Below are 15,114 nucleotides of genomic sequence, written 5' to 3'. Positions count from 1 at the left end.
TGCTGTCTGTTATTGAGTTAAAGATGCACTGCGTTATATTTTCCCTTTGCTGGCAAAGGCGACCATTACATGATGTGTGTGCAAAGAGCGGCTGCTCAGGCCAACTATTGCCCCTCCACATGATTCACTCTGTAGACGACCATGCCAGAGTTGATCAATGTACACTCAGCGGAGCTGTCCAGTGTGACATCCTTCCAGGAATCATGCTGCAGCTCTATGATTCCTGGAAATCACAGCAGCAAAGGAGGCATTTAGCGTCTCTTTATTGTGCTTGTCTTGTCCACCACGGGAGTACTTGCCTTCTCTCAAGTAATTTCTTTAGCAAATGCTTGTCATCTATGCACATCTGACATGCAGCACTTAAGCACACTGCTTGAATATATTCCTTCTCTGGTGTACCAGGAACTTTTTTCTTGTTTTTCAATGGACAGAAACCTTCTGAGATCGCTCATATCAAGTTCTTCAAGTAAGTTCAGCCTTTTCTTTCACTAGTGTACAACAAAGAGGGCATCACAACCAAACAATATACTTAGAGATGGGACTGTAGGCTGATTCCTTCCACACTCTGTCAAAGACTGAGGTGGCTGTGTCTAGTACTATAGGACACCGACTAGTGACAGTACAGCTTTAATTTTTTATTGCAGTTTTTAGAACTGTTTCATTTCACTTAGAAGAAATACTATTTTTTTCTCATGACTTTAAATGGAACACTTTTGAACAGAAACATTTTGTAATTTGGTAAGTTACCTCTATGTTGGTGAGTTATTTTTACTAAATCAAAAAGGCCAACTGCAGTTTCACTGATGAAAATTTCCAAAAATGAACAAATGTGTTTTTTGCAAATGAATTCTTCATGTGTGGTTGTTAAGTAGCGGCGCAGTGTCTGCAAAGAACGAACAAATTTCAGTATGTTTGGTATTTTCATTTAAAGTTCAAGTTTGACTGGATTCTCAATCAAGTGAAACCGAGAGATTAAAGGAGATTCACAAAATGCCGAGTGCATTACGGGTGACCCGTCGATGCAAATTCTCACTGCTTTGATTAGTCGGGCTTTGTGAGATGACGTTCTCTTTTCTCATCTTGTCTTTTTTCCCCACTGTCATCCTCTTACATGTCTCTCTGTTTGTCAGTCCTCTCCTCTACTGTCCTCTGAATTTTGATGATTATTAAACCACTGCAGAGGTTTATTTTCTCACCTCTAGCAAACACATCGGACATGCTGAAAAGGCCATTAAAATAATTGAGATGCATTTAAATGAAAGTTTAAATAAAAGCAATGAGAAAATTTTTTAGACACTTCTTCTTTCAGCTAAACCTGCTAGCTTTGATACTGTAAAATTCAGCCTTGATTTGCTCGTTGCTTTTGGTTAAAAACAGTGAAATCTATGGTACCAGAAATCAGCTACAGAGAAGTCAGTTGTGTTTGTCTTTTTTGTCTTATGTGCACCCTTCTAGAAGCAGACATATAAATGTGTTTTAATTACTAACATTTATAGTTTAAAATACTTTGCTCACAATTAAAATATGTATGTATACCTTAAAATCTGCAAACTTTTACAAAATATATGTTAAGCATTAGTGAAATAGTGAACAGTTCAACACAAACTGGAATTGTGTAAAGTTCATCTTCAAAAGAAACATTTTTGAACCTCTGAAATGTGCTGTTTTCACACAAACCTTTGGTCTAAGGGCAAACAGTTTTTGGTTTGTTTTGTGCTTTCTCAAGTTTCTCAAGTTACAACTTAATTAGTGAGTGTTTACAGTCAGCATTTTTCGTGCAAACTATTGAAGCTGACAGCAATTAAAGCAAATATTGAGGGTTTTAACACAGTACAGTCTTTGTGACTGACTTCACAACCATCAACCTCCAGCAATGCACATTTTTCCTTAGTGACTGGAGGTTGCCAGCGGGTCGTCAACTAGTGTCTGTGTTGTATAATAGAAATGAGAATCTCTAGCCAGCCTACGATATGATATTGTTACAATATTTCAATATTTTGGCACTACATAAATAAAATTCATTTTCAGCTCTGATACAATATTATTGTAGCTTTTTACATTTTGCGATATGCTGATCATTGCAATAACATACACTGCATTTTATTTATTTTTTAACTACTCAAGTTGGCAATTTGAAGTCTTTTTCTGATAATATATGAATTACCTCTGATAAATTGTCAAAAATCACATATTTGTTGCTGCCTACATAAACAGAAATTCCTATTATCAAAAGTTCTCATTTATTTTTTACATTTCTGCTTAGCACGCTTTCTGTTCTATAAAATTACAACCAGCTGGCAGCCAGTTGAGTCTTCTGTAGTTCATTCCTGACAAAGACTCCTTTAGACTGATGGCAACATGTTAGCAATCTGTCTTCATTTATAAATTAGACAGCAATTATTTGCACACCTTCAGCAATCTCTCTGAGAATGACTGCAATTAGTCCAAGTCAGACTGTGGCTGTTTGCAGAAACATTACCTCCTATCAGGCAACATGTTCAATCACCTTATTGTCAAGTTATTGTGAGTGTGCAACATCATCAGGTTCTGGGCAACCATTTGGTCACCAAAAGTTGCAGCTGGATTGAATACAATCTTTTGTAACAATTTTTATTTTATTTTATTTTTTTTTGGGGGGGGGGGGGGGTGTTATACAGTAGTTTGTTGCCATATTTTTACTAGTGTGACCGAGCCATTAGCTTGCTGTATTACTGTGCTGTATCGATTTATGCCTCTATAGTGTCTAGGCTTGTGCAACCTAGTCCTAGTCAAACGTCTAAAATGTTCTAGGAAAACAGAAACACCATAAAGGTTTTTAGAGTGACAGTTCTAAAAAACTCCTGAGGTTAGCATGCACCGCCCATTTATGTCTGCATGTAAATGTGTATTCTGTCTACAACAGAATGCATAATCAGAAGCATAAAATAAACAAAGAAGAACAAGGAAAACAAGACTGCCAAGGGCAACCACAAGGCAGAGCCAGATATTTAATGTCAAAACAACATCACGACAACGTGCTAATGCAAGATGAAAACGTCTGCGGTCTGAGGATGAGTGTGAATGTCCCTTTTTTGCTTCTCTGCGGTGTATCAACAGAAGGAGGCTTTTCGTGTCAGTGAAATGACAGATTGCCAATAATAATAAGACACTGTGCTGTAGGAGGAGGACACGGAACTGTTTGATTAGTCAAGTTTCTGAGCTGAAGCTTTACAGCCTGACTGACAAGCCTTTACCGGTAATTCTGAGAAAACTTTAGAATGATGAGCACGCGTGCTTGGGTCTATTTTCTCTAAAAAAGGAAATGACCAGAAGAAAATGATTTAATTTAATTAAAAATCTGGGTGTTTTAGACAATAAATATTAAAACAAACACCTTTTCTTTTTTTTCTTTTTTTTAAAGATATTAAACCTTTTTTATTGGGATGCATCTGATATTTTCTCTTAGGACTCTGACAGCAGCCCAGGATCCTAAGAGGACTTCTTCTTCATGATTTTTTTTTTTGTTTAAGTTAAACCAAGGAAAAAAAATCTCAATTTCTTTTAAGATGTGTGTTTCCCATATTATTTGTGAGACATCTCATATGATTTTGCCACTTTCTCGTTTTTCTCATACAACAGAAAATGTGGCCTCATGCCAAACATGAAATAGTCATAAGATACCAACTATTTGTTCATGAACAGGGATATGAATTGTCTTTATTTTGGTGATAGATTTTAGATAATTTTAGGTAACTCATCATCCTAACCCTAACCAAGGAAACTGAGCTGTGAAACATGCAAATAGTACTGATCTTTCTGCTAATGTCTCATATAGTTTTCTTGCATAAACCTAACCAAGCGTTAAAGTACACAAACGTAAATAAAAATAAATAAATAATAATAATACTATATATACATACACACACACACACACACACACATATATATATATATATATATATATATATATATAATTTTAATATTTCTTATCTATTTCTCTTTCAGGTAGAGAGTAGAGAGTAAAAAATTTCAATAGAAAATTCTGACGTGGTAGGTCAAGGCTAAACCTGACAAAATGATTACATACACCAGCGGTCCCCAACCCCCGGGCCTCGGACCGGTACCAGTCCGTGAGTCGTTTGGTACCGGGCCGCGAGAGTTGAGGCTCAGGTGTGAAATGTATGGTTTTCAGGGTTTTTAATCGGTTTTCAGCGTTATTTTTTTTTATCGTTTTTATTGTTTACTTGGTTTTCCTGTGTCTTTTCAGGTGTGTTATGAATAAATCTCCTTTTTTTCGGTACTGGTACTGGTTTTATTTTGTTGTATTTATCCGTGACACCTTAAAGGCCAGTCCGTGAAAATAATGTCGGGCATAAACCGGTCCGTGGCGCAAAAAAGGTTGGGGACCACTGACATACACATCACTGTTTGAAATCTTTTTTTCTGAGGTGAGAATATCATCTAAAGTTTGGATACAAAAAATAATGCCACCACGCACCAGTCATACAGGCTCGGGAAAAATGTCAATTCCCCAACCAGTTGGCAAGTGATTGCTAGACTAAGCTGTGCAGCACTCTATTTGTAAACACTTTTACCTCTTAATAGCATTAAACCTCAAGCAACCATTTACCCACTGGTTGTGAAATACACACTACCGTCTGGTGAATGGAGGTGTGACTCATGACATATTTTATACAAGTATGTATAAAACTACATGGACAAATCAACAATATTTAAAGACATTATCCATACACACGCAATTGACTGATTTACCTGCAAGGCCTCCAGGAAGCGGAAAGATCCAAGACGCCGGCCCCGTGGCACCAGGCAGAAGGTAGAGTTATGAAGTAGCTCCTGGTAGTCAAACCTATGCAAAGACACATTTTTAGAAAATAATTAGAAAGTGGGCAAAAAAAGTGACTAAAAATGTGCCAAAAAGGTTTGTTATGTGAAACGATATTTTAAATATATTCTCAGAATCAATTATTTGATGAGGAAAAGAGAGATAAATAAAGATAATCAAATGTCTAAAAAGCACACGTGTGTTGTGCATTGTTCAAGACATTTCAGTGCATTTTTCTGATCTATAGAGTGGAAACAAACAAAGGCCAAAGTGAAAAATGATTGTCAGGCTGAATCTATGCTCCCACTTTGTCACTTCCTCCTCAGTGTCCAAACCTCAATTTCACAGAACAATCAAAAGCAGCTTACTTTTAAATGACTACCGCAGCCTTTTTTCAAGGACTTTCCTAAAATGTGTCTTTGTAGAAGTCAGGGTGGTACCTCCTTCAGATCAAACGATATGGAGGATGGTGGATAAATAATAAAATGTGCTGGAAATAGCACTCCGCAGCTGTTATAAAATCAAACATAGTGGCCCTGAACACATTTCATCTGATCAAGATATGAGAACAGAGAATCGTCCATGCTGGGTTGCTTTCAGTGAAGGCTTCAGTCAGCTGTGTTGGAGAGAACTATTGATCTGAAAGCATAGTTTATCTTGTCCGTCAAGTGAGATCAATGAAAACGTTTGAAGGCCAGTGCTAATATTTTTCTAATGAAATTCTTTTAGTGCAGGTTAGCTTCCCCTTAGGGTAGAGTGAGTTAGATTTCACTCAAAGGTTAGCTGATTTCAACTTGAAGCTAGTGTGACTGCAGAAAATTGTAAAAAATAAGAAAAAAAATCAAATCATAACCATCAATCGCTTGTCCTTGTACATTGCTCCTACATAGAAACCTGAAAATTCAGCAGTAATAATGGACTTGGCTGAGAACCTGAAGTCATAGAAAAACATGTATTATGAATGTACTGTAGTAATGGTGGTATGAATAATCATTAAACATAACGTTGGCGGGAGACTTTTTTCTTGCCATAATTCTGTAGTCTTAAGAAAAGTGTGTTGCTGATCTACTGGTACAAAAGAAATATTTAATATATACTGATGACATAGGAAAAAGGTTCATATAGAGATAATTAGACTCAGGTTTTAGTACATTTGTAACCTCAACACGATTAACGTTTGGAGTCTAGTTTTATTTGCATTATTGTTAAATAGTTCGAACAGGACAATTTTTACCTGATCTGTGTTGTGAAACATCACTCCACCTGATTTTGATTTAGGTCTTTTCTGTAAAATGGGATTTCTTCCTCCCCACAGTCTCCACGTACCTGCTCACAGAGGATTTTTGGAGTTCTCGTTCTAATATTATTTTACTATTGTAGGGTCTTTATTTTACTAGAAAGTGCTTTGACATAGCTGTTGTTGTGAACTCTGACACTATTCTGTGGTGTAGAGTAGAGACAGTAGTAACACATGTCCCATGTATAGTGTTATTTAGTTTTTGTCCCATCTCCCACTGGAAAGTGAGATAAAAAGACTGTAGCAAACATAAAAAGGAGCATCTACTATGCAGATAATAAAAGTAATCGAACATATATGAAGTATTATATATGTTCTAATAAAATACTGAATTCAGGAACAGTAATGCAAGATCGTACAACATTAAAAAGAAACATTTATTATACTTATGATGCTAATATTTACAAGAATTACTACATTACTTTTTGTAAATTAAAAAAAAAAAGCATAAGTAATGCCTAACGTCCAAAATGTGGTTATCTAGAGGTAACACATCAGTGATCAAAAATGATTTGTCTTTAAAAAAAAGTTTTCTATAAACTCTAATAGTTGGACTTCAGACTTTACTCAACTTTTTTTTTTCCTGGCAAGTCACTTTTGTCAGTCGAAAGTCTTTGACTTTAAAGCTCTGACAGCGTATGTGTCAGTGTGTGTGTGTGTGTGTGTGTGTGTGTGTGTGCACGTGTATGTGCATGATTTGAGGGCTGGCCTGAGGAGATTTCAGTTTGGAGTCTAATCTGTCTGGGGATCAACTGTCCACACAACCTCAACACTAGACAGGTGTGTGTGTGCATGTGCATGTCCACCTGCCTGGAATGTCTGCCTCCATAATGTGGGTGTATGATAAGTCTTCATGATGAGAAAGCGTCTGGCATATCACTTACTGTCACTGCACTTTTTGTGTGTTGCAGTGTGTGCGTATATGTGTTTGTATTTGTGTGACAGAGGAAGCAAGCATAATAAGATGTCAGACGTCCAGTTTGTCACCCAAAGACAAGGTCATGTTGACTGCCACTGAGGGAAATGAACAAAGACAAAGTCAGCTTGTCACATCTAAAGATGGGAATTTGAGAATAACAAGACATACTATTTGGCTAAAATTAAATCTCACTTCACCACACAGCTCCTCTGATTCACGCTTTCATTGCCAAACATGACTTTTTTGTAAACTTTGTTCAATAAAGCCTGGTTTGTTTTTTATGATGTCATCATCGCCTGCCTTTCCCAGAGGCCAATTCTGTAATGAAATGCCCGGGGAACCTGGCTTGTTTTGGTGAGGTGAAGCTGTTTTGTCCTGAGATGCAAGCTGAACCCTAATTTTGGACATTGGAGGATTTTTGAGGTCTTTTGGCATAAAAGCCCCAGAGTTGGAGATACAGAGATGGAAGCAGAAATGGAAGTGACACATATATCACAAAATATGGAAAAGTCAGTGTCTCCAAGGATTAATTAGATACACTGTCCCTTAAGCAGTACAATATACAAGTCTGGGGCTATTTATAAAGTATATTCTGTTCTTATTTCATCATAAATGATACCTAAAAATGTCCTTACTGTTTAAGTTACATGTTAAAGATCGTTGTGAAGAACTATAAAGGCTCTCTGCAATGGTTTAAAACCATCAAAAAATTCAGTAAAATACTATATTTTGGCAAGCCGGTAACAGTGTTCAGTCATGTCGTAAAATCCATCGATCCATTCTCGTCCTTTTATTATTTTCAGGGTCGAGGGTCGGGGTCGGGGGGGGGGGGGGGGGGGGGGGCTGGAGCCTATCCCAGCTGTCTTAGGGCAAGAGGCACGTCTTTGGACTGGAATTGAACTCAGGACCCTCGTGCTGTGAGGCAACAGTGACAACCACCTTGCCACCGATGCTGTAAAATGACTAGCAAAATGTTTTGTGATTTGAATTCATAACCTTGTTTAAAATGGTTCGACTTCTGGTAAAGTTTTGGAGGCAGTCGTGCATTTTAACCAAACAGAAAACTGAGAAAATGTGCTCTGGATGCACAGAAAGTGCAGATTATGAAGTGTCTTTATTAGACATTAGACTGTCGTCGCTCTCACTGACTGGCTGATCCTCTCAAAACACAATTTCTCAACTGATTAAACTGTCATCACACCTCCTGAGCCACCTGCCGCAGTGTTTGCATTAAGGGGCTGCAGGGTGTCTCACCTTACACCTGTGTGTGCACATAGAGCTCTACCTTTTCCTTACTGCTAGTTTCCGTAAGTGAATGACAGCGTGTGTATGCTCCATGCTCCTCTTATGTACATTTATAATGTAAACAATTTTTTTTTTCTTGTGCAGGTAACACTGTTCATTTTCAAAGATCTGCACTGAGTGTATGAGAAGGACCGGTTATGCGACTACAATACATGTCACAATATTTTTCCAATACCTATGTGAAGCAGTGCAAGAGGTGCAGCTGTAACTGTAAGCAACTATGTTGCACATGCAAATGAGGATGATTTGTTATGATATCTAAAATATAGCACTCATTATCAAAAGCAATCAAGAATATCTCCTTCACGTCTTTTATGTTATCTTTATTCAACCAGTTTCTGGTGTATAATCAGCCTTCCCTCCACTTTTCTTGTAATTTTCAAATACTAAATAGGTTTTGTGTGATTTTCTTTCTCCTTGTGGGCAGGAAAGTCACATAAAGACAGACAAGACAAAGTCAGAGTTGGATGATACCCAGTAAGAGAGAATTAAGAATCAATACGTGCCACATAGAATCACTCAGAACATTTTAGCTGAAAAACAAAAGAAAGAGTGTTGTTCACTATAAAGTAAAAGGGTTTTCTCAGTAGAAGACACTAAATAGTTTCAGGAGTGATGGATCAATACGGTTTACAGAGTGAAAAATGTGCCCTTTTATATCTGAAGACAAGCCAGAATCCAAAAAACAAAATATTTCACAGAAAATACAATACAGCTGGAGAGCTCTCCTCACAGAAAGACAGACAAAAATATTGTTGGTAATTGACAGCTCTGTCTGTTGTTTACTGTCTGATTCAGAAAATATTTCAAAAGGTTCCCAACACGGCTTGAGGATAAAAGGGTAGACACAGATACAGACTGATGGATCAACAACAAAAGTAATGGGCTTATCTAATTCTCCAGAAATTAGAACTGAATCCATGACAGCAGACAATAATTTAACCTGAAATTGACAAGAATCAGTGTAATGATGTGAATCTTCAATGAGATGATTATCAGTTGACTTGTCTCGTTTGATATTATCATATTCCGCAAACACGCTATGCATTGCATGTTACTGCCATTGGTTTCACTGTCAATAGAGAAAAGTGTCAACAAATGTACTGACCTGCATGTTTTTAAACTGGAAAAAAGAAAAGCTTTACACGTGTTGCAGAAAAGCCCATATTCAACTAGACAGTCCAAGCTCACAACATTTATTATGACAAATGTGATGTGCTATGTAAACTGCAAATGCCTTTACCAGTAATTACTACTACTACTCTCTCTCATACAGACATCCCTCTAGGTGTAATTGTTCAGTATGTGTGGCTTATCATTTGCTGTGTGGACTCATAAATTATGAAGCAGAGAGACACAACCAAGAACATCGTGGAGGAGAAAATGAACAGCCTTTGTTCACAGAAGAGCAAACAAGGCTAAAATGTTGCTCACTTGTGTAATTTAGGAGAGAATGAATTGAATAACTTGAACCACACAGTGGAAAATGTCTTCCTTAGAACAACTACTCAACGTGCCAGGGTCTTTAAATGCAGTATATTATATATATATATATATATATATATATATATATATATATACACACACACATCAGCTACAGTCATCTGTTCTGCTTCATTACAAAGTATTAAAGAAGTGGGTAAACATTAGCTGACATTAGCAGCAGCACTCAGACTAAGAAGGTCACACTGTAAAATAAAGATAAAACATAAAAATAAAATAAAATAAAAACTAAACGTTAACTTGGGGATTCCCTATTAACAGCTCCTCGTGGTGATAACACTTGCTCCCATTTTTAAAGAAAGAGACCTCCAGCAGGACTAGGCTAAGGAAGAGTCAGCAGTCTGCTGCAATTAGTTGAAGTAAGGGAAAGAGAAGACAAAAACTGAGAGCAAAGAGATCATAAACAGCAACGAATAAAACACAACTACAGAAAGAGTAGACAAATCTTAATGAAGTGATAAGCAGCGAGTGGAGGAGGAGAAGTGCTCAATCATGAAAAGTCCCCCCAGTAGCCTGAACCTATAGCAGCATAACTAAAGGATGATCCAGGATCACCTAACTTTAAGATTTACTAGGACTAAAATTAAAAGTGGATAGCGTTTGTCTCCTGAACCCAAATTGGGTTCCAGAGGAGAGGGAGCCTGATAACTGAAGGTTCTGCCTAAATTTTGGAAAGTCTATTAACCACAAAAACATGCATTTACTACTTATTGCTAAAATATAATAGTGAGAATACAACAAATATTCAATTAACGGTTTAATTAAACTCCATTTAATGTAAAGATTGCAATAAAAAATAATTTATGAAATTATGTATTTATTTATTTTTGCTTTTGACAGGAAATGCTTGGCAACCGAAAAAGTCATTATTTATAGTTATAGTCATCAATTATAACTTTTATGAAAAGTTATAACACCCATAGCTGGACTGGCCATGGTGATTTTTTGTTTTTATGGGCTGATGTTTTGTTGTTTGTTTGTTTGGGGTTTTTGTAACGGTATAAACAAAGAAAGGTGGTGGATTGGATAATTGGTCATGATCGACTTTGGGCTGGATAGATTACAGCCGATGAGGTCGAACTTTGACGTTTCGTATTGAGCTGAAAAGGAACACAGTTTGTCCCGGACTTCAGCTAGAATGGAAAAAGACACAAAGCTGGGGTTATTCTGCGTCTTTACGCTGTCAGCTGCCTCTTCGTCTCTCATTCTCTCCCCTTCCCTCTCCTGTTGCTACTTGAATCATGAAACTGATCAATGATCAGCTGATCGGCTTTTCTCTCATGTTTGTTTATCGCCCACTTTGCGCCAGAAAGAGGAAATCAGCGGAGGTTGCGTTAAACAACAGCAGCATGTTTAAGCTTGATCAGCTGTTGTTAGAATTTATTTAATATTAATTTCTAGTATCAGCTGATGTTTGCTGGAGCCACAGCTGTAAAGCTGCTGCTCATGATGTCGGTTTGGATATGTGGTGAGAGGGAAACATGAAGATGAAACCAGGAGATGTCCTTACTGAATCATCAGAGCTGAACAGGTGATGGAGAAACAGGGTTACCTTTTAGGTGACTTGAATGAGTTGAAGGGAAATTATGAACTGAGACAAATAACACCAGAATCCTTTTTTTTACGTAGCTGACAGCTGGTAACTGTGCAGGGGCGGGTCTAGCAAAGTTTTGCCAGGGGGCCAGGTAGGGCATTAACAGGGAGAGGAGGGCACAAAGTCTTACTTTTCTTTCTTATTCTCATTTCAAATGTCTAGTTTTTAATAAATAATTATCTGAATCTTACAACTAAAGTTTTCATCTGATCTAAAATGTGTGGAAGCCCATTAGTGTATGTAGTAAATATTAAGTCTAATATACAACCTAGTAAGTTATAGTACTTTTTTCCTTTGGGAAGGTACCATCCGTGCAGTCTGCAGTTCTGTTGATGAAAGATGTTGAATCTATTTAATTATTGTAGAAAAACAATTGATTTCTGTGAATTTGTTTTACACATACATTAAATTAAAGTTAATTATGTCAATTAAGGCGGAGGGTGGGGGGTGGTTCCTTATTTTTTTTATTTTCTTTTTTTTGCTACGAGTTAGCAGTTAGGTTGTTTAATATTTCTGCTAAATACTGTTTAGAAAACTAGAATAGGGAGGAATAGGATGCTGTAGGTTTAAGTTTATTCAATTGATACATTAATACCAACAAGACAGTGTACATCACTGTCATAACAGCGTTTGTTTTCATTTAAAGGCTTTATGGATTTTCCTATAATACCTGGTGGGCCGGTCTCTAGTCTAAATGCCCGGGCTGATTTTTTGTCCCAGTCCAGCCCTGATAACGCCCGTTTGTCTTTATCAACTTATCAACAGAATTTCAATTTCAGAATTCAACAGAACGCTGAAAAGTTCATGTACAAGACTAAATCAAAGCTCATAGTGAGACTGAGGAACTTCAGGGAAATGTTCCTCCTCCTGATTGTAAACACTCATTGTACTCTTGCGTCTATACTGGATTATTAGAGTTAGTGTATTCCATAACAGTAACACCAATACTCTGTTTTTTTTACACAAATTTGGTCTTTCATTTACTCTTAACCAATTTTTAAATGTATTTATGTATTTTAATTTGTCAGCTACTGCAATTTGCTTCATTTTTCCTTTGTAAGCCAGCTTCCGAAATTGACATTAAACTACTGTTCCAAAGGGTACAAAAAAATCAAAGACAACCCAGAAAGACTACCAGAAAGATGTTTAAGAATACATGTATAAATAGTTTACTATGAGTTTCCCTGACTTTTTAAAAATGTAAAATGAGCCTGTGTAAGAGTCCCATATAGTTTGGTATATTGCACTGTAGCTGTTTCCATGTGACTGCTTATCGAAGACGCAAAAATAAATATCAAAACAATTCAAGCGACACCTCTTAACAACTCTAAGAGCTCTAAGAACTGGATAAAGTTAACTCCTACAACAGCCACAGAAGAGTTTATCAACACCTAGCTCTTTAGAGTCCTTTGGAAGCTGTTTAAAAACCCATCAAAGCATTAACAAGCTATTTAGTCCATCATTAGAGAGTGTGGCAGGGAATGTGTGTACGTGTGTGTGTGTGTGTGTGTGTGTGTGTGTGTGTGTGTGTGTGTGTGTGTGTGTGTGTGTGTGTATCTGAGAGAATCAGCGGCTGTGTTCTGGCTAATGTGTGTTCTCACATTAGTGCAGAGGCATGCTTGTGCATTTAAAAGCAGTGCATTGTCTCAAATTTGCATTCAACAAATCAAATAATTCAGAGGCCTTATGGAAAATGTTTTCATGCTTTAATGGACAGTGCTGCAAAGAATCGATGGAAAGGAGCTGAGGGAAGAACTCGCTGCTAATTTAAAGCTTTTTAGTTTGTTTTCACAGAGATAGGAAAAAGTGGAGGATTCTTACAAGTGAGCATATTTTGATGAAAGCAAAGTAGACTTAGATTTTGGTTAAGCATGTGCTGCAGAGGATTAAAGGATTCAGTAAGCTTTAAGCAAACTGCTTGACAGATATTTAGACAGTCAGAAATGATTAGTAAGAGAGTCAAGCAAGCGTGAAACACAGTCCTTCTGTCAGACACTGGTGGAATCTCCCAGACAAACACAAGGTGTCCTTTGGCATTGGTGCCATAACAGGCTGGGTTAATGGCACGGATGCCAGCGTTTCAGCTCCAGCTCACATATAGATGGTTATAAAAGGCTACTGGCATCACATTTAAACACACCAGGCGAGTGTCAGTCTTTAATGTGCAGAGGTAACCCAACTCATATGCTTTTCTTAAACATAACCAAATAGTATTTTGGCATCTAAAACCTAATGTAATAAAACAGCAGCATTTGACACCCTATAATGGTGATACTGGAAAGACCTTTTCAGCAGGGCCTCTCACAATGGATCTTTCTTTTTATAAAAGAATAAATCTGTGCTTAACCCATGCATACAATTTTATACTTAAAGAGCCAAAGGTTATTCACCATCCACCTGCTTTCTTTTATTTTCAAAAGAACTTAATAACTCAGACCTTTTTGTTCCCACCTGAGCCACAGTTTATGTCTCAGGGGACATCGGCCACTAAAATCTGTGTTTTCCTCCTTGAACATTCTAGTTTCAATGTATCCAATTATTATTATAATTTTTAGTGCATGCTTCTTTTCCAACTTAATTTTTTTCTGCTTTTTGTTTATTACAAAGTAGAATGAGGTATTATGGCCGCTGTTGGCAGGCTTGTACCTGTTGATTTCGAATGAATCAGATTCAGTAATACATCAGCAAAAATGGGGTGTAGATAATTTGTTATGAACAAGATCCAATAATGTACAAGGTGACAGGATATAGTTAGGACTGGATCAGGTGACCCTGAATCCTCCCTCAGTTATGCTGCAATAGGGGTAAGCTGCTGGGGGATTGCCATGATGCAAATAACATTTCCTTCAATAAAACTGAATTGATTTGAATTTGCACCCCCAAAACAGGCTAAAAACTAATTTTTTCAAAAAACAAGGTTTTTTGGTGAGGATATAGGATTTAAAATCTTTTTCAGCCCTCACACAACTATTCCATCACTTTTATGAGCACAGCTGAGAGCATCACAGGAGTTTAGACAACAACAAATAATCTGCAAGTTTGTATGTTTGAAGCATAGCAGTAGTTGTACTTTTACAGTTTATAACCTTGGCTTAATGGTACTTTATTGTGAAATAAAGACCCTACAATATTAGTGAAAACCTCAAGAATGACACAATCTCCTATAAGCAAGTATTTGATTCCATCAAGGAAGAACCCTCTTTTAACAACTTGAGAACCAGGCTAGGGTGAGGGGAAAGAGAAGAGGAAATGCATGATATCAGTGCCTACTTACCTGTATAATAAACATGGTATTATAGTGGCAGTTTCATAGACTTTTAATAATTAAGAAAGTGGATGGATCAATGGATGTAAAACCTTTTTTCCTGAATCATCCGTCAGACCAAGCAAATGTGCCTGATTTAAGAAGTCTAATTGCAGTTTTCCAATGTTCAAGTGCTAATAAGAAAAAGCATACTGGTTCTAGTAGCACTTTAATATTGTTCTACAGGGTGAGCCATTTATATGGATACACCGTAATAAAATGGGAATGGTTGGTGATATTAAAGTCCTGTTTGTGGCACATTAGTATATGTGAGGGGGCAAACTCCTCAAGATGGGTGGTGACCATGGTGGCCATTTAGAAGTCGGCCGTCTTGGATACAACTTTTGTTTTTTCAATAGGAAGAGGGCCA

General features: G+C 37.1%; 1 protein-coding gene across 1 annotated transcript in view; it reads right to left on the bottom strand.

The window, feature by feature from the left end:
• Nucleotides 1–15,114, bottom strand: part of LOC120725257 (exostosin-1) — a 289,966-nt gene that overhangs the window by 53,853 nt on the left and 220,999 nt on the right. Inside the window, exon 4 of the mRNA XM_040018049.1 lies at nucleotides 4,753–4,846. Coding sequence (XP_039873983.1) covers nucleotides 4,753–4,846 — 94 coding nt within the window. The remainder of the gene's footprint in view (nucleotides 1–4,752; nucleotides 4,847–15,114) is intronic.

This window comes from Simochromis diagramma, unplaced genomic scaffold (assembly GCF_900408965.1).
Source record: "Simochromis diagramma unplaced genomic scaffold, fSimDia1.1 OVJJ01000802.1, whole genome shotgun sequence".
Classification (NCBI taxonomy): domain Eukaryota; kingdom Metazoa; phylum Chordata; class Actinopteri; order Cichliformes; family Cichlidae; genus Simochromis; species Simochromis diagramma.
The sequence above is the reverse complement of the archived record's forward strand: the minus strand, read 5'-3'. Positions and strand labels throughout refer to the sequence as shown.